Source organism: Microcaecilia unicolor, chromosome 1 (assembly GCF_901765095.1).
Source record: "Microcaecilia unicolor chromosome 1, aMicUni1.1, whole genome shotgun sequence".
In the NCBI taxonomy this organism is placed as follows: Eukaryota; Metazoa; Chordata; class Amphibia; order Gymnophiona; family Siphonopidae; genus Microcaecilia; species Microcaecilia unicolor.
In genome coordinates, this window is record NC_044031.1 from 130,915,332 (window position 1) to 130,936,614 (window position 21,283).

Consider the following 21,283-nt stretch of genomic DNA (forward strand, 5'->3'; position numbering starts at 1 on the left):
CCTGAGAAACAAAGAGCCAGCGATGTTAAAATCCTAAGTGTATTTTCTCAAAGATCCAGCTCTTCTTATCATGACAACCAGCAGTAGAAGTACCCACCCTTCTCATCAGGAGTTTTCCTTTTCATCACCCAATATCAGTCCAGACTTGTGAGTTTATGCCCATCTGCCAGCAGGTGGAGATAGAGAGCTCAACTGAGCTGTATGCATCCAGTCTCTGTATCTCCAGCAGGCAGAAATTAGGTTGTTGTGCATCTTTGAGTCTGATCCTGTGGTGGCCTCCTGGTCTTCTTTGCGAGGGTTTCAGTCGAGTTGAGAAGTTTAACAACTGAAAAAGCTTTCTAATGGTGTAAACCTGATGGTGTTATGTCTGTCCCCTATCCTCCCACCACTGCTTCCCCCTTGCTTTTTCTTCTTCTACCACCAGTAAAAAAAAAAAAAAACAGAACAAAAAAAAAAGGCAAGGTCGACTGCCTTCTTCGGGGCTTTGTTGCGGGGGGTGGGAAGTCTTATTGCAGTTACTGGTGCTTTTGAGTTAGGACAGCAGACTATTTTCAGCACAAGAATGAGTACACCAGACTAACTATTTTTTTCATGTTGACCAACTTGGTTAAACTCTGTTCCCAATATGGGAACTGGCAAACAGTGTTGGGATAATGTTAAATGTTTCTTCACCCTTCAGATAGTCTGGATTCCTGCAGTTCAGACCAGTTACCAGGTCCCACTTCATGGCAGACGAAGGACAGACTGCCATGGTTTTGGTGGGCTCAGCTATGCCAACCTCGGACTCAGGTGTTGCAGCAGCCATTTTAGAACCCAGTCAGCTGGTGAATCTGTTGACTCATGGTTGTGTCCTATTTTTTTCCTCGTCTTTTCAGAGCAGTTATGGTGCTGCAGAGTCTGTGCAACCTTTAAGTATGGAGCCCTTTTCACCAGAATTTTTTTGCTTGTTTTGCATCAGGCTTATTTGTTAAAATATTCCCAAACAAGGTCTGAAATCCTCACTCCTCCCTCTTCTCTTGGGGAACTGAGTCCAAAGAAATAGAAAATTTTAGAGAGATAAATGAAGTCTCTGTAGCTTCTGGTCATGGCTCAGGTGGAGCTCTTTTAATTTTATCTGAGCATTCTGTGTCACATGAAAAAGAAGAAGAAGAACTTGTAAGCGCGGAGGGCGATAATCCCACAATGGCTACGCTATTTCTTAAGGAGGAATTGCCTATTTTTATAACCAAAGCCCTTGAAGTTCTCAATATTTCTTCTCCCATGGCTCAGTCCTTCATTGTAGCTTCTTCTATCATGTCGGGTACTAAAAACCACCCAAGAACATTTCATGTTCATGAAGCCATGCAGGAGTTTATATCAGCAAAATGGGAGGTCTCTGACATCAGTCTTAACGTTGCAAGAGATATGGCGCAGCTATATTCTATTCTTGCCACTGAAGTTGACAGATTTTCTTTTCAGCAGTTACTACTAAGACTATCATTCCAATAGAGGATGATACAGTCCTTAAAGATGTTCATGACCACAGGCTTCTTTAAAGCTCTCCTTTGAAGTAGCAGCCAATATGGTTCCTATGCTGCAAGACACATCTCTCATGAGTTCATCAACTATGCTCTTTAGACCCTTCTCCAGAGTTTCTTCCTCATTTAGAAGCTGGGTTGACCTACTTGGCAGATGCCTTGTATGTCTTGCTCTGAGCGTCGCAAAGGAAATGGCATTAGTAGTTTTTGCAAGAAGATGGCTGTGGTTAAAGCATTGGGCAGCTGATGTTGCTTCATAGTCTTGCCCATTATTTGGTGAAGATCTTAAAACTTAGTCAAGGACCTTGAAAACTCTAAGAATCAATTCCTACCAGAAGACAAACCTAAACCACCATTGAGGTCTTCTAAGTCTTGTTTATGGGAGGCAAAATGATGCAGTCCAGGTAAATCAAGTTCTTCTTCTTTCCAGAAATCTTGTTTTCAACAACATCAGTCTTCCTTTCGTGGAGACAAAAAGAATTCTGCATCAAATCTAAGACCCTTTACTTCTTCCCGATCTTCAAAATAATGGGGTCCAGGTCCACTCCTCACTCATGGTAATTAAAGGGTCTCTTTCCCAATTTTACAGGTGTGGACCATGATAACATCAAACCAGTGGGTCTTAAAAATAATGTGAGGGTTACAAACTGGAATTCTATTGTCCCATCGCAGACTTTTTCTTAGAGTCTCCAAGCAAGCCCTTGCAAAGTATCAAGCAATGCAACCCACACTCTCTATAATATCTGAAAGACAAGTTTTACACAAAAGAAGGAAAAATATTTCTTTCCTTGTCTCATCAGTCGAAGATTTGGGTCCTCTCTCTTCAGCAACCCAGAGCTTAAGATTATGTACAGGTTTTGGAAACAATGGCAGCCACCCTAGATGTTCTTCATTGGGCAAAATTTTACATGGGACACCTTCAACTCTCTACTCCAGTCATTGGTCTCATACTTCAAGGATTAAAAAGTTTCTCTTCCTTTGACCCTTCAAGCAAAAAATAGCTTGCTATGATGGCTTCATCCCCCAAATCTTCAGGCGGGCCTGCCTCTGGAATCTCCAAATTGGTTGGTTGGTTGTCACAACAGATACCAGTCTGTTTGTTTGGGCAGCTCATTGCCTTCACCAGACGGCTCAGGGCCGTCGACCAAAGTCTCATGGTCAGTCAGCCGTCTAAAGCTAAGAGCAATAAAGCTTTGCTTGCATTTGCTTCCTTCCTTCAAAGAAAACCAGTTCACATCCTCTTGGACAACATGACTGCAGTTTCTTATATGAAAGACAAGGTGGAACGAAGAGTGTTCATGTGGCCAGAGAAGCCAACCTACTTTTTTGTTGAGCAGAATCTCACATTCCACTTCTTTCAATGTCTCACATTGCGAAAACATTGAGCATTCAAGAGGATTTTCTCAGCAGAGTCTATCTGGATATGGGAGAATGGCAGCTGTCCTCAACAACATTCAATCTGATCATGGCTCAGTGGGGTCTTTTGAAAATAGACCTCATGGCATCCAGGAAGAATGCACAAGTTCAAAAATTCTTCAGTTGGAGGAAGGAACCAGACTCCTAGGTCATAGATGCTCTTCAAATTTGGCCAACCACAGACCACCTGTATGTTCCTCCATGGCTGATGGTAGGCAGAACACTATCACCATTGCTTGTTATCCAGGTCAAGTAAATTTAGTAGCACCAGACTGGCCAAGATTCCCTTGGTATGTGGATCTCATTCATCTACAGATTGCTCCTCCATTACATCTACTCAGCCACAAAGGGTTTACAGCAGGGCCCATAGTAACATAGTAGATGTTGGCAGATAAAGACCTGTACAGTACATCCAGTCTGCTGACAATATAAACTGATTACATATGGTATGAAGTGTTACATCATATGCATACCTGTTCTTACTTTATCCTTGCCGTTTTTAGGGCATAGACCATAGAGGTCTGCTTGTTCTAAAATTTCAGAAATTGTCGAAGCACCCGAAAAGCTCCACTCTGGCCCATCCAAATCTACTCAGCCTCCATCAGGGCACAGACCGTAGAATTCTGCCCAGCACCGGTTTTCCTACCTAATCTCCTCCCCTAAGCTTCTTTGGATTCGTTCCTTCTAAACAGGATTCCTTTGTGTTTGTCCCACGCGTTTTTGAATTCCGTTAGCATTTTCATCTCGACCACCTTCCGCGGGAGGGCATTCCAAGTATCTACCATCCTCTCGGTAAAAAAAATACTTCTTGACATTATTCCTAAGTCTGTCCCCTTCAATTTCAATTTCAGTTCATGTCCTCTAGTTCAACCACCTTCCCATCTCTGGAAAAGGTTTGTTTGCAAATTAATACCGTTCAAATATTTGAACGTCTGTATCATATCACCCCTGTTTCTCGTTTCCTCCAGTGTATACAATTTTAGGTCAGCAAGTGTCTCCATGTACATTTTGCTGCCTAAACCCCCTACCATTTTCGTCACATTTCTCTGAACCGCTTCAAGTCTTTTTACATCCTTAGCAAGATAAGGCCTCCAAAACTGATCACAATACTCAAGTGGGGCCTCACTAACAACTTGTACAGGGGCATCAACGCCTCTTTTCTTTTGCTGGTTATACTCCTCTCTACGCAGCCTAGCATCCTGGCCATGGCCACTACCTTGTTGCACTGTTCCATCACCTTAAGATCTTCAGACACCATCACCCCAAGGTCCCTCTCCTGAGCCCAGCTTACCAGTCTCTTTCCTCCTATCCGTTACATCTCTTTTGTATTTCTGCACCCCAAGTTCATCACTCTGCACTTCTTGGCATTGAATTTTAACTCAGTCTTAAATCAATTAACACATATACTCAAATATAAATATTAATGATTAATAATGTGCTCAGTTCTTACCCATTTCTACCATTATATCCCCAAGGGAACATGTGGCAGTGTCACAGATGGAACCATCATCGCATATTAGGCGTTCCAAATCCCATACCAGGTATGTACATACACTGTTGCCTTTTATGGCACTGCAGTATACCACTTATGCCTGCATTCACTTTCACACTGTACTGATTCTGTGCAATGTTCTTATGCAATTATAACAAAGTCAAGTAAACATTTGCTTGATGACTCACATACAATAAAGTGTTTACAGAGAATTGCAGAGATTCAGCATTTCACCAATGAGTTCCTATATGTACCATAATGCCTAAATGCTATTAATACTTAAACCAAATGATGACTAATGCTAGCTCATATAAGCCACCTGTGACCCTTCCCAACAGATCTCCCCATACCCATGTATACCACATATGAGTTTAAATACAAACATAAGCTATATCAACATTCTCAGTGCAATATAATCTTATTAGTATATATGAATATTGAGGTTTACTTCCCTTAGAGATGCCTCCCATGTATCCGTGCTCTTGTAAACACTCTCCTTAATCACTCACTCATACTGCCTCACTCCATACCAAACAATCTCCTTAACCCTGGCCGAGTTTCGCATTGCTTCTTCAGAAGGGGAATCTACAAATAGACATACACTTAAATTAAATTAAATCAAACAAACCTCACACAACTGGAGTATATCTTTCACTTTGAGCCCTTACAAAAATACTTGAAAAATGTTTCACAATACTTACTAAACAAACATCTAATCCTCACTTGCGGTCACAAACCTTGAACGGGCTTCCACAGAGCTCTGCCCTTCCTAGGCGCAGTACGTGTTTCATCACGAACCACACCAACCATGTACTACTTAAATATTCAACAGCATCAGATCCTACAATGCTATTGGTTAGGCTCCCCCTTCCACTTGCTGTCACAGCAGTTCTTTATCTCTATTCATCAGATTCTGATCTTATAATAACATTGGTTAGAACACCCCTCCCATTTTCAGTCACAGCCATTCTATGTCTCTATTGAGGCCACGCGGCTGGATAGTATCCCAGGTAAAAATTAAACGCTGCTCTTTTTGAGTCAATATGTCACCCAACGATCCACCTCTCTGCAGAGACACCTGCAATAGTACTGTGTACCATAGTTCTGATGCCAAATGTTGATACTCATTCCAGTGGGCTGACAAAGATGCCTCAGCTTTCACTGTTCTAATGTTACTGATGTGTTCCCCAATTCAGGTTTTGATCTTCCGGGTCGTGTGCCCAATATAAAACAGCTTGCATGGGCACCATATGCAGTAGACAACCCCCACAGTATTGCAATCAGTTCTGTTCCGCATATAAAATTGCCATGGACAATGGGGTAACTGAATCTTATCTCCCTCAGAAACATATTGGCAGTATGAGCACCCACCACACCTGAAATGCCTCCTGACATCCTGTGGTTAGAAAACAACTCCCCCAGATTCCAACCCCTCCTGTATGCAAACTGTGGGGTTTCATGCAGGGGGGCGTGAACCCGCAATATGTGCCAATACTTACAGATAAGGGAGTGTATACTCCCGGACACTGATGAAAAAGGCATCATTCACACCAAAGGTTTAGTCATTTCTCAAGGTTTGGAATTCAGTAGTCAGTGCCTATTTGCATTCTACGCCCTTTTGTAAGCATCTCGCATCACTTTTTTCGGGTACCCCCGCTGTTGAAATATATGATGCATGTGTCCAGCTTGTTTCTTGAAGCCTTCCTTTGTTGAGCATAACTGCTTCAAACGTAAGTATTGCCCCACCGGAATGTTGTCGCGCTGGTGCCTAGGGTGGAAGCTAGAGTAGTGTAATGTCATATTGCAATCTGTATCCTTCCTAATCACTGAGGTTACTATCTGCCCTTGCACCAGCCTGATAGTGACGTCCAAAAAGTTGATATGTTATTTGTTCCACTGTGCTGTAAAACTGATGTGGCTATCCACTTGATTAATGTACTCCACATATTGCTTCAGATCCTCCTCAGATCCTTGCCAATGAAGCGTTTCCATAATAGAACATTCTCCATATGCTGGCTGGAGTATACAAATTTATTTTCAAAGTTAGTCATGTACAGGCAGGCCACTGAGAGGGCTACTGTCGCCTCCATGGCCGCTCCCTTGATCTGTAAATAATACTGATCCTCAAAGATGAAATAATTGTTCCTAATCACCAGTTCATTCATATCCCTTAACAGCTTCAATTTATCTCCAGAGATACACATTACGGACAAATATTTCTCTATTCTTAAAGCCTCATCCTGAGGGATATTAGTGTGCAAGGCAACAACATCAAGGGTGACCAGTAATATAGATTTATTATTTGAAAAGGTAGTATCTGCCAAAATTTGTACCAGATGTGTGGAGTCCTGTACATAAGACCTGGCTTTCTCCACTCTTGGTTTTAAAAAATGGTTCACATATTGCGAGAGAGGCTCCAAAAGAGAACCTCGTCCCGACACTATGGGGCGCCCAGGAGGTTTCTTCAAAGAGTTGTGTATTTTGGGCAGAAAATAAATATTGGGAATAACTGGATGTACTCTATAAAGGTACTTGTATTCCTTATGGGACAGAATCCTACACAGTTGGTCTCAACCAGGAGATCAAAAACCTCAGCATGTATCTGTGCAGTTGGATCCTGCATTAAAGGTTTATAATGGATAACACTTGACAGCTGAGCATGTGCTTCCTGTAAATATTCCCACTTGTCCTTCACAACGACCACACCCCCCTTGTCCACTCGCTTAATGACAAGGGAGGGGTCATTCGTCAAGTCTCTTAACGCATGTTCTTTTGGGGATATAATGGTAGGAATTGGTATGAACTGAGCACATTATTATCACTAATATTTATATTTCAGTATATGTGTTAATTGATTTAAGACTAAGGTATTTTTGGTGATCTTTTGGGAATTGACTCAGTAGTTTCAGAATTAATATTCTTCCAGAGAGGATTTAGTTGATTAAATTTTAACTGCCAGACCCTCGACCATTCTTCTAACGTTTGAAGATCCCTTCTCATGGTTTGTACTCCCTCCAGGGTATCCACTTTGTTGTCTATCTTCGTATCATCCGCAAAAATGCAGTGTCTCCCATAAATATATTAAACAGAATCAGCCCCATCACAGACTCCTGAGGCACTCCACTACTTACCATCCTTTCCTTCGAACAGATTCCATTTTCCAGCACCCTCTGCCGCCTGTCAGTCAACCAGTTTCCAATCTAGTTCTCTACTTCAGCTCTCTCAACTTATTCACAAGTCTTCTGTGAGGGACCGTATCAAAGGCCTTGCTGAAATCCAAGTAGTTTACAGCTATCGCACATCCTTCATCCAGTTTTTTGGTCACCCAGTCAAAGAAGTCAATCAGATTCACTTGGCAGGATTTTCCTTGGATAAAGACATGTTGCCTTGGATCTTGTAACCCGTTGGCTTCTAGAAAGTCCACTATCCTTTCCTTTAGCAGTGATTCCATTATTTTTCCTACCATCGACGAGAGACTCTGGTCTGTAGTTTCCCACTTCTTCCCTTTCTCCACTTTTGAGAAGAGGGACCACATCTGCTCATCTACAATCCCTAGGTACCTCTCCTGTCTCTAAAGGTCTATTAAATAAATCCTTCAGAGGTCCCTCCAGGACTCCTCTGAACTCCCTCAGTACCCTGGGATGTATCCCATCCAGTCCCATAGCTTTATCCACTTTCAGATTTTCAAGTAATTTATAAACGCTTTTTTCCATAAACACACAATATCTACTCCATTCTGAGATATACCCTGTGCTACCGACTGAGGTCCTTCTCCGGGATTTTGTTTTTGTACCCCGCGCTTTCCAACTCATGGCAGGCTCAATGCGGCTTAAGTACTTATTTGTACCTGGAGCAATGGAGGGTTAAGTGACTTGCCCAGAGTCACAAGGAGCTGCCTGTGCCTGCAGTGGGAATCGAACCCAGTTCCCCAGGACCAAAGTCCACCACTCTAACCACTAGGCCACTCCTCCCAGCTTCTGTGAACACTGAAGAGAAGTATTTGTTTAGCATGTTCACTTTATCATCCTCACTCTCCCCATAGCTATTCTCAGTGTCTTTGAGTCTTGCAATTCTATTCCTATTTTTTCTCCTTTCTCCAATATATCTAAAAAAAAAAATGTTTATCACCTCTCTTAACTTCTTCCACCCACGCTTTGGCTAACCGTATTTCCCTTTTCGCTTCTTTGAACTTAATCCAGTAATGTTTTCCGTGATCTTCTCATTGAGTTCTTTTGTATTTCATGAACGAAGCCTCATTTGCACTTATTTTTTCAACCACTTGTTTGGAGAACCATATAGGCTTCCTGTTTCTCTGGTTTTTGTTTACTTTCCTTGCATAGATATCGGTTGCCATGTTTAAAGCAGTTTTCAGCTTGGACCACTGCACTTCCACTTCTTCTTTTCCTACTCCTGCCATCAGCTCCTTCTTCAAGCATTCCCCACTTTACCAAAATTAGTACGTCTGAAATCTAGTACTTTGAGTTTTGTGCGTCCACACTTCGCTTTTGCTCTTACATCAAACCATATCGTGTGATGATCATTATTACCTAGGTGGGCACCCACATGAACATTGGAAACACTTCCTCCATTTGTGAGCACTAGATCCAATGTCGACCCTTCCCTTGTGTGTTCCGTCACCCACTTCTGTTAAAGGATCCCTCCCCCTTTGGTATCACAGCCTGGCTCTTGAGAGGTCACATTTAAGGAAAAAAAGGTTATTTAGAGTAGGGCTGTACCAAATATACGTATTCAGTTCGATATGGTCCCAAATAAAGCCCCAAATACATTATTTGTATTCAGCCAAATAGTGATTTAAATTCAAATATGAATAATCTGGGGCTGTACGGTGCTAAATACTATCTGATTTAATGTTGCTTCTTTTATTATTTGTTATGTTAAAGCTCAATGTCCATTATTAGTATTCACCCAAATAATATTTTTCATTATTTGTATTCAGACGAATAGTAAAATATGCTATTCTATAACGCTCTAATTTGTAGGGCATTATAACAGCTCTTCTCCAAGCACACAAATGCTCCACCTCTACAGCTTATGCAAGAATATGGAAATCATTTGAGTTCTGGTAGAAGGAGAGAAATAGTTCTCCTCTTTCTGCCTTGTTGCATCCCTTGCCTGTTATGGTGTGTCAATCAATCACGCAGACGAGTTTGTCCCTAATGAAACCTGAATTTGGTTTTATGGGATCTTCAGAAATTTCCATTTGAGCCCTTGGTGGATATTTTACCACTCAAGAGCATCAGGTTAAACGGGCCAGCACCTGGCAGAAATTGTAGTGGCCAGAGCATCCCCTCCCTGAGCCAGTAACCCCCTCTAGTACCCCACTACAAAACCAAGGCCTCCCCTTACTGCTGTCCCAACCACATGGCCTCCCTAGTGGGCCCTCACCCAGAGGTTTTCCCTCTGCCACCCCTCAGACTCCCCCTCCCCCATCTAAAATGGAACAAGCAAAGGTAGGAGTGACTAGGGATCACTCCAGCCTGGATCACTAGACACCAGGGAATATCTAAGGTATACCCAGGGTACATAGTATTAGGAGAATTGGTAGAGGAACCCAAATGAGGTCTGGGCAGGTGTTTGGAGGCGGTAATTGCCCTGGATCCCATGCCTGCCTCAATCAGAAGGAAACATAACCTGTAGACAGGCTGTAGGGCCTACTCCCCCTGGGCCCCTGCATGTCCAACTACCTGGACTTGATGTTATCAAGTTGTCATAGTAACATAGTAACATAGTAGATGACGGCAGAAAAAGACCTGCACGGTCCATCCAGTCTGCCCAACAAGACAACTCATGTGTGCTACTTTTGTGTATACCCTACTTTGATTTGTACCTGTGCTCTTCAGGGCACAGACCGTATAAGTCTGCCCAGCACTAGCCCCGCTTCCCAACCACCAGCCCCGCCTCCCAACCACCGGCTCTGGCACAACCAGGAAGCTGGCTTTTTCGTATGTTGGACCTTTTTTATGGAATTTTTGATTGGATAGTTTTCATGAAATTTCTTATTATGCTTTTCATAAATTTTAGAAGACTTTATTGTTTCAACAATATTATACATTAAGGTTTATAAGATGTATATGTATTTTAGGGATCTTATTATTTTTAGTGGAGGAATAGCCTTGTAGATAGTACAGCAGACTTTGATCCTGGGGAGCTGGGTTTGATTTCCACTGCGGCTCCTTGTGACTGTGGGCAAGTCACTTAACCCCCCATTTCCCCAGGTATAAATAAGTACCTTTTCTGTTACTACATATATATACTATGTAAAACACTTGAATGTAGTTGCAAAACACACAAAAAGACAGTAAATCAAGTCCAATTCCCTTCCACCCTTCCCTTTCCTAGTTGCTTTTTAGAAATAGGAATGCATTATATTTTGGATATTTAGTGTGTTTTATTATTTTAAACCACTTAGGGGCCTTTTTACTAAGCCATGTAAGCGTCTGCGCACGCCAGTTTGAAGTTACTGCCCGGCTACTACTACTTAACATTTCTAGAGCGCTACTAGGGTTATGCAGCGCTGTACAATTTAACATAGAGAGACAGTCCCTGCTCAAAGAGCTTATGTTGCTCTTGCGGTAATTGCATTTTTGGCGCATGTCCGAAAAATAAATTTTATTTTCTGGCGCAAGTCTCAGACCCAAAGTGGACTCGCGCCAATTTTTATTTAGCTGCACGCCCATTTTTGGCAAAAATTTTTAAAAGGCATTTTTTGCAGGCGTGCTGAAAAAATGGATCTGCGTGCACCGAAAACATGCGCCTACACTACCACAGGCTATTTGTCAGCGCACCTTAGTAAAAGGACTCCTTAGATAGTGATGTAAATTGCGGTATATCACATTAATAAATCCAATCCAATCCAATGTACTAATCACTAGGGTGCTGTCCATGAACTGAAGTACCAATTCCTATCATAAATTATTAATGCTTTTAGAAATCTTTAGTCACAAATATTTTTATATATATTTGATTTTGAGACCGGTAGGATTATTTGAAATGTTGATTATTGTCAGCCACTCAGATGACCAGTTTTTGAACCAGTGATGATAAAAATAGCTTGTTGATTTTGATTTATTTCCCCTTCTAAAGAATAATAATATAATTAGTGGAATGGAGGAGTGGCCTAGTGGTTAGGGTGGTGGACTTTGGTCCTGGGGAACTGAGGAACTGAGTTCAATTCCCACTTCAGGCACAGGCAGCTCCTTGTGACTCTGGGCAAGTCACTTAACCCTCCATTGCCCCATGTAAGCCGCATTGAGCCTGCCATGAGTGGGAAAGCGCAGGGTACAAATGTAACTAAAATAAAAAATAAATAAAATAATAAATGCAGTTAATTGGATTTAAGGAGGAGTATGTGTTTAACAAATACTGTATTGACTTTACTTGGCAATACTTAAGAGAAGACTACTGCATGCTACCTGTCTTTTTATAACCTTTGATTTATGCAGGAATATGCTGAATTTCAGTATCGAAGGAGACACAGGCAGCGACGGCGGGGAGGAGACCTTCACAGTCTGCGAAGTACACCTGATCCTGATGATGCCAGTGAGAGCACATTAGGTATGTGCCCGGTTTAAGGTTTGATAAATATTAAATTAAAAAATACATATATGCATGAAGATCATTTCATTTCAAACATTCAAAATTATTCTGCTTGCATCAGCAACATCCTGAATAGGGCAGAGGAAGCACATGAAACATGCCCTTGATGTACAATTAGCATGGGCAAGAAACCAAATTGGTGCCTACATTTTTGGTGTACTGGCTTTCATTTAAATATACACTGAAATATTTACACACCTCCTACTTTCAACTGTGGACTAGAAAGCAGCATTGAGATGCACACAAAAAAGTTCTTATTAGAGTAACATTTGATTTAATTTAGAAACTTATATTCTGGTTGTTTTAGGCCAAAAGCAGTACAAAGTAAATCACAGCATGGAAATAGTTACCAATAGCAAGAAAAAAATAAATACATATAAAACCATAAAGATATAAACATTATGCAACAAAAGATAACAGTTGTACAAAAGCATAAGGATCGAATACACAAGAACAAAAACCTGGCATAAAATACATGAAAAGAATTAAAAATACAGTATGTTATAGATAATAAAATTATTAATACAGAATCAGTTTGAGTTTGTAGACTTGGTGCTGATTTATGGGAAGCTTCTGAGCATCCATTTGTAGGGTCTTCTGTCACTTCACAGTTTCTTTCAGCAAAGTAGGCTGTATCGCCATCACTGCTGTGACACCGGAATTTGAAGAGAATCTTTTTTGTGTGTTGAGTTGTTTGGTGAAACATACTACTTCTATTCTGCACATACCAAATGAGTATAACAAAAAAAATAATTTATACAAAATAAATATCCACAAAAAAATGCTTAAAAAGAAAGCCAGTTATTAAAGAGCTATGTCTTTAATTTGCAGTGGAAGGTACCATATTCCTAAATGTACTTAAGCTTTAATGGAGTTCCACACTTTTAGAACAACACCAGAGAAAGATCTTATGGGAGATCTATTTAATGAAAATGATGATATAGGTGAGGTAAAGAAACATGTTAGAGCATATTTAGTAACCTTCTGACTAAGATAAAGAAGGCAATCTTAATGCAAATAGAGGGAAATAAATTGTTATAGGAGTACCCCAAAGTTAATTCTATAATACATAAAGTACTCCACTATTAAGTTTAAATTTCATGGACACCTTTATTGATATCCATTCACTAATTTCTCAAACACCAAGCTCTCACGCAACTCACTCTCAAACATCCCATAGAGTATCAACCACTCAGACACACCATCGCACCAAATTATACATTAATTTAAATGTTAACTCCTGATCCTGATTGCCACATTGATCAATGCTAGTCTTTAAGTCTATAGAAATAATGTCTCTTTAAATCAAAGGACCGTTGTATAAAGTCGCATTAGATCGTGTAAGATGGCTCCAATTAACCATGGTTAATTGGAGCCATCTTACACGGTTTAATGGGACTTTATACAACAGTCCTTTGATTTAAAGAGACATTAATTATTATGTCCTTTGATTTAAAGAGACATTATTTCTATAGACTCAAGGACTAGCATTGATCAATGTGGCAGTCAAGATCAAGAGTTAACATTTATATTAATGTATAATTTGGTGCGATGGTGTGTCTGAGTGGTTGATACTGTGTGGGATGTATGAGAGTGAGTTGCGTGAGATCTTGGTGTTTGAGAAATTAGTGAATGGATATAAATAAAGGTATCCATGAAATTTAAACTTAATAGTGGAGTACTTTGTGTATTATAAGATAAAGAAGGGCCATAATTATGGTAAGCTTGGAAGACTAGTCTTGAAATTTTGAATCCAGTGTGATGCTCTATGGGTAGCCACTATCCCCGAATTCTATATAGTGTGGCTTAAATTGCACGCACAAATCCAGTCATATTCTGTATTTGCGTGCACAGCTTAATTAGCTTAACAAGTCAGCCAGCACTGATAATTGCACTAACAAGCAATTATTGATACTAATTAGAATTTATGGGCATAACTGTCAAAGTGTATTCTATAAAATGATTGTGTAAATTCTAAAACATGGATCTGAAAAGGGGGTATGGCCATAGGAGGGGCATTGGCAGGTTGTGGGCATTCCTTGAATTTACACGCACTTACAGAATATGCCCGTTCTGCGTGTATTTTAGGCTTCAGCATTGGCATAAGTGTCCGTGACTAAATATAGTCATAATAAACGAGCACTAGGTGTATTCCAAAAACCACACCTAACTTTAGGCATAGTTTAATGATGGGCTAGATTTGCTAAAATTTGAAGATTTTAACATGTTTACAGTGGAGAGGGCTAAGCAAATGATTTGCAGCGTTAAATCCCGTTCTGGCTTCTATTTGCTTGATTAATTAATTATTCAGCCTTGAAAGAATTACTGAACTCTTCACTAAAACAAGGTGTGGTACCAATGGCTTCAGGAGATAATGATCACTACAGTACCAAAAAATGAAGGTGCTGATGAGGCCATCTGTTCCAAATATAGATCCACTTTGAATTCACTATTATTAGCTAACCTTTTAGAAAAGGAAGTAATTCATTCTTTTTTGAAAATTATTATTTGTTTGGCATTAGGCAAGCAAGATTTAGGGCTGGAAGTGAGATTGAAACTTTACTGGTGGCACTACTGGGTGAGGATTAAACTTATTTTGTGAGCTCACATCATTTATGATCTATTGCTAGATCAGATGCTGAATTTACTTTTATTGAGGAAAACTGGCTGTCAGGTGACAAAAGACTCTCTATTTACAAGGTTGTGTCCTACTGGATATATTCTCTACCAACCTTTCAAGCAGAGGAGGCATGGCTATTTTAAAATCTTGACTGGGCCTTACAATATTTCCTGCTAAAAGCCCTGAGAACTGTAATTGTTTTTAAAAGCCAATACCGTTCTTTCTTTGGCAATTTTACTCATCTATTGTCCTCTTACTCCTCCTCTTCATGAATTTTCCAAGCTCAATAATTTCCATATTGAACTAGTCTTGAATTCTCCTGATATTTTATTTTTAGCATATTTAAATATTCACAGTGATAAATCCAACTTGTCCTCTGGTTGATTACTTCCTTTTTTGATATTTAGCCCAAGAGGGTAGGAATAGGAACGTAAAAAGATGGCCATGGAGTAACAGATGTAGTAGGTGAGGCAATTTTAATGACATATTTGCTTAGGCCCATAAAAACTGAAATATATTGTGGTATAGAGGAATATTACTTCAGTGCAGAATTTCCCCACCTCACAGAACACACAGAATTCTACAATTATTCTGCAGAATTCTGCTCAGTGCTGGACATTGGGTCACTTTCTTCTCTTCTGCTGGCTTAGACCAGACTGTTTATGTGAACTGCAGGGGTCCCGCGGTTCACATAAACAGTCAAGTCTAAGCCAGCAGAGGACAAGGAAGTGACCCAATGTGCAGCGGTTCACTTCCTCCTCCTCCTGCCGTGCAATCTCTACTACTACTACTACTTATCATTTCTATGGCACTACTAGACGTACACAGCGCTGAACACTTGAACATGAAGAGACAGTCCCTGCTCAACAGAGCTTACAATCTAATTAGGACAGACACAGGACAAACAAGAGATAGGGAAATATTAAAGTGAGGATGATAAAATAAGGTTCTGAACAAGTGAACAAGGGTTAGGAGTTAAAAGCAGCATCAAAAAGGTGGGCTATTAGCTTAGATTTGAAGACGGTCAGATTTGGAGCTTGACTTACTGGCTCAGGAAGTCTATTCCAGGCATATGGTGCTGCAAGATAAAAGGAACGGAGTCTGGAGTTAGCAGTGGAGGAGAAGGGTGCAGATAAGAGAGATTTACCCAGTGAACGGAGTTCCCGGGGAGGAATGTAGGGAGAGATGAGAGTGGAGAGGTACTGAGGAGCTGCAGAGTGAATGCACTTATAGGTCAATAAGAGGGGTTTGAACTGTATGCGGAAATGGATAGGAAGCCAGTGAAGTGACTTGAGGAGAGGGCTAATATGAGCATAACGACCCTGGCGGAATATTAGTCGTGCAGCAGAATTTTGAACAGATTGAAGAGGAGAGTGATGGCTAAGTGGGAGACCTGTGAGAAGCAAGTTGCAATAGTCTAAGCAAGAGGTGATAAGAGCGTAGATGAGGGTTCTGATAGTGTGCTCAGAAAGGAAAGGGCGAATTTTGCTGATATTATAGAGAGAGAAACGACAGGTTTTAGCAGTCTGTTGAATATGTGCAGAGAAGGAGAGGGAGGAGTGGAAGATGACCCCAAGGTTACGAGCTGATGAGACAGGAAGGATGAGAGTGTTATCCACAGAAATAGAGAATGGGGGAGGAGGAGAGGTTGGCTTAGGGGGAAAGATAAGAAGCTCAGTCTTGGTCATGTTTAGTTTTGGATGGCGCTGAGACATCCAGGCAGCAATGTCAGACAGGCAGGCTGATACTTTGGCCTGGATTTCAGCTGAGATTTCTGGTGTGGAGAGGTAGATCTGGGAGTCATCAGCGTAAAGATGATACTGAAAACCATGGATGCGTGGCATTCCTGAATCAGAGAGTGATGAGGACTGTCATGTCATCATATCATAGTTTTGCCATCAGATGTTATAGACAGATCCTCAGTCCCCTCATCTTCAAATATCTGATAGAACGCGCACACTGTGCAGCAACAAAATAAAACAAGGGACATTATTGTCTGTTTTCAATCCTATACTTTCAAAGAGCACCTTTTTACTTTAGTACACAAGATGGGGACCATGAGATATCAAGGAGTACCAGTGGAATTTTATCAAGACCGCTCTGACCCTACAGAAAAGACGCAGTTTTCATGAAGTGACTACGACGGAGAGAGTGCATCAGATATAAATAGTTATACCCATTTGGCTTAGAATTCACCATAAGTGGACATCACTATAGAGTTAAGACTGTGGTGGAGGCGAGGTCTCACTTGCTCAAACTGGCTTGTGGAAAGATCAAGAACCTGCACCCTCCTCAAGTATCAGTTTGCTTCCAACTGCTCCTAAGTGGCATCGGGTTCCTACCCTTAATAATTGATTTAAACGGCAATCTGTTGACCACCTGGAAGCAGGGACCTCGCCTCCCTGAGCTACTTGTTATTCTTTCAGTACTGGAAGAACTTTTCCTTATAGTACTACCATTCTTCTATGCAAATATTGTTTGATAATATATTCCCAGTAGCCTGTTTCTCATATACACCGCATTGTTTTGTGGGACATAATTTACATGCTGTGTCAGTTATTTGCATACCGTGTTTCTTATTTGTTGGGAGGACGAGGTTGGGAGGAATGGGGGGGGGGAGGATTTGGGGTAAAGGTTTTGGTGGACATAGTTATGAGGGGGTGGGTGACAGAGGGAGAGGTATCAAATGTTTGAACAGAGTTCATGCGCAGTTTGTTGTCTATTTTTCTGAGATTTGGTCACTGGAGGACTTTGTACAACTTTTGGGTATTCTTGAGTTGAGTGCATTGGCTCCACCCCTGTTCCTCTCATCATGGCTTTAAATTTTATTACCTGGAATGTATGTGGAATTAATTCCCCGATTAAACGGGAAAATCCTTGTCCGCTCTATGCCGCCAAGGAGTGAGGGTGGTTATATTGCATTTAAGTGATCTGGAGCATCAACAATTGACTAGGGAATGGGTGGGCTATTGTTTCTCATCCACTTCCTTGGTGTCTCATAGGGTAGGTGGCTATTCTTATTAATAAGGCCATGTCTTTCCAGTAACATTGCTGTTTTAGTGTTGACCAGGGATGGTGGGTGATTTTACATTGCTCGCTTTATAGGACATCCTATATCTCATTGTATGTCCCCATTGTTTATGATCGCACATTCTTCCCAGTGCTTTTAAAACTTTTGTTAATATTGCCTCATAGTTCTATCATCATTGAAGGTGATTTTAATGTAACAGCGGACCCTCATTGGCCTAGGAGGATGACTTCAGACAGTCGGCGTCCTCCTGCTGGTGGGGAGGAGACCTTCTTTGTTCAGGATTAGATTTGTTGGATGTCTGGTGTACTCTCCATCCAGGGGAGATCAAGTACAGCCATATATCCAGAGTACATCTATCTGAGAGCTGCTTGGACTATGTCTTCTTGTCTGTGGAGGTGTTTTCTGCAGTGGACACTGTAGAGATTGTTTTCAGGTATCTTTAATCATGCAGTGGCCCACCTAATATTGCGTGAACTCCACAAAAGCCCTCACCCACTGTGGATGATGCCCCTATATTTGAAGGATGATGCTCAATTTAAAATTTCATAGTCCAAAAGTGGGAGACTTATAGGGCCCTGTTTACTAAGGCGCTCTAGCGTTTTTAGCGCCCACTAATGCTAGACACACCCATATATTTCTATGGGTGTCAGTAGCATTAGTGTGCCTACAGCGCATCTTAGTAAACATGGCCCTTAGTCAGTATAATGTGGCTCATACTTCTATCCCGGGCCTATATTGGGAGATGGGGAAAGCCATCATTCGGGTGGGAATTATATCATATATGGAAGCCCACTTTAAGCGTTTAAATCACCAGATTTTGATGCTCGAGTATCAACTTTGGCAGGCATAGCACAATTTAGCCCACCATTTAACCTGGGCTAATAAGAAGCAATTCTTTCAGCTCCAATACACATTAAATAACTTAATTCATCAGTGCACCTTGAATAGCTTGCGACATGCTCGACACCGATTTTTTTGCTATGGTAACTGAATGGGCACTTCTTTAGCCCATTTGGTTCGTACAGCAATGAGTCTTCATTTTGTTCCTGTTCTGTGGGACCCTGCTAAAAAGCAGACCTCGAATAACCAGTATATCAATCAATTGTTCTATAATTTTTATAAACATTATATACTGCGCAATCCCAGCGGGATCCCCCAAATTTTAGCTTCTTAACAGACTTGCCTTTTTCTCAATTAACACAGGAAGATTTGGATATTCTCAATGCATCCCTTCATTTGGGAGAGAGGTTCAGCAAGCAATTTGGACCTCTGCACTTCTCAAGACACTGGGGCCTGATGGCTTCCCTCTTGAATTGCTTAAGCTTTTGTGCCCTCCAGTTTCACCAGTACTCCTGGCAGGTTATAATGAAGTTCTTTGTTTGGGGCACTTTCCTCAACAATGAGAAGGGCTACAGTTATTGCCCTTTTAAAACCGGGTTTAGACTCATTACTAATGAGCTCCAGTAGACCTATCTCACTCCTAAATGTTGATCTCAAAATATATGCCAGTTTTGGCAATCCGCTTATCTTATATTTTGCCCTGCCTGAACGCCCCATCCCAGGCTGGTTTTGTAAAAGGTCGTAATGTAGTAAGTACTGTTCACAAGCTGTTGGGTGTGATTTCTTTTGTCCAGGCTGAAGGGCAGGAGGCTCTCATGATGAACTTTGATATAGAAAAAGCATTTGACCACGTTTCTTGGACATATTGTGGGAGATATTGCACATATTTGGTTTTGAAAGACCTATTATGTCAATGGTGCAACTCCTCTATTGTGACCTCTGGGCACAGTTTCTTTTAAATGGGATCCTCTATGTACCTTTCAGGGCGCAAAGAGGCACCCAACAGGGTTGTCCCCTGTCACCTATGTTATTTTTATTGTGAATAGAACCTTTGGCTTTCCACCTGCTTCAGGAGTGCACCATTAAGGGTATCCCTGTGGGTTCCCAAGCATTCACTTTAGCTTTATTTGCTTATGATCTCTTGGCATCATTCACAGAGTCCCAGGTCTCCCTCCAGTGTGCTCTCGATTTAATGCTAGATTTGGCCAAATATTGGGACTGTGGATTAACATGGATAAATCTGAAGCCCTCAGTTTGTCTGAGGGCTTCAGAAACTCGTTGGCAGGGCTGTTTCCTTTTACGCTGGGCCCAGGCCTCTTTACAATATTTGTGCCTTGTTATACCTAGAAATTTGGCTACTTTACACCATAGCAATATTTCACCCCTTTTGATAGAGACAGGGAAACTCTGTGCAAGTTGATGCTCTCTACCGCTTTCTCTTAAGGGGTAGAATTCATTTATTAAAAATGATTGTCCTACCAAAATGGCTGTATGTTCGCCAGTATTTGCCACTGATTCTATACTGCAAGGATTTGCATAATTGGAATGGTCATCTTCGCAAGTTCTTGTGGAATCATAAGCGTCCCCAGGCCTCCTTGGGTCAGCTTTCCTTGTCTGGCAGAGAGGGAGGCTTGGGTTTACCAAATTTAGCAACTTACATTACTTGTCATATGCGGCAAGTGAGAGAGAGATTTTTCACACTTCCTTCTTTTGTGACATTGTTTACGAGAGCCAGTTTTGTGTGTCTTTGTCTCCATCTTAATTGATGCACGCCTGGACTCAAGCTCTCTCTCCATCTTTAAGAAAGCACATATTAATTAAGACCTTGCATTGGGCCTGGCTTTCTTTTTCTAAACATTATAATCTTCCAGCTCATTGTTTGTGATACTTGCCCCTTCAGGGCAATACTGATTTCTTACCTGGCCAACTGGATGCCTTTTTTTCAGATTGGTCCCAAAGAGACATGACAAGACTACAGCACTTGGTGGACGAGGAGGACGATCATGGTCCTGTCCTCCTGTCGGTGAACTTTGCCACACCTATGATCTTCCATTGCATCATTGGTTTCAATATTGACAGCTCTGTCACCATGGTGCTCATTTTCAAAGCACTTAGACTTACAAAGTTCCATAGGTAACTATGAAACTTTGTAAGTCTAACTGCTTTGAAAATACGCCTCCCTGCTCCTCAGGACTTCTCAAGCAGCTTTTGAAGATTCTGATTTTGATGACACGTAGCCTATCCCCTCAGTGGCTAAAAGGCTTTTGCACCATCATTACGGTGCTTTATTAAAACCCAGGGGCTTGTATCTTCTCTATAAAGTAGTGACACTTTGGATTACAGATTTCGGTTATCAAGATACTAACAAATTTCTCCACAGCTAGCAATCCACATCACAGTTGGTGAAGAGCATTCAACTTCAAGAGTTGCACTACAAATTTCTATTATGGATGTATATTCATTCTTCCCGGGCCCGAAAGATGGGATTTCAAACAGATGGCTCCTGCATCAAATGTGGCCATCGTATGCTTCCTATAAATATTGCATTTGGGATTGCGTTCCTATTCTTTGCTTTTGGCAGATGGTTTGGCGACATCTGAGTGAGATGCATCACTGTTCTTGACAGGCCACACCACAGGTTTTCTTGTTGGACAATATCACTACGATTCATGAAGAAACCTGAGTTTCGGGCCTTTTTCTATGTAAAGAATGCAAAGAACAAATCATTAAGAAACTTCAAACCGCTCAAA

At 41.2% G+C, this 21,283-nt stretch overlaps 1 protein-coding gene across 4 annotated transcripts in view; it reads left to right on the plus strand.

Moving 5' to 3' along the window:
• Nucleotides 1–21,283, plus strand: part of ANKIB1 (ankyrin repeat and IBR domain containing 1) — a 410,970-nt gene that overhangs the window by 370,338 nt on the left and 19,349 nt on the right. For 3 of the 4 annotated variants that reach the window (XM_030200246.1, XM_030200271.1, XM_030200254.1), the window contains exon 18: nucleotides 11,889–12,000. In XM_030200246.1, the coding sequence (XP_030056106.1) occupies nucleotides 11,889–12,000 (112 nt within the window). The remainder of the gene's footprint in view (nucleotides 1–11,888; nucleotides 12,001–21,283) is intronic. The other variant, XM_030200262.1, reaches the window with a different exon arrangement.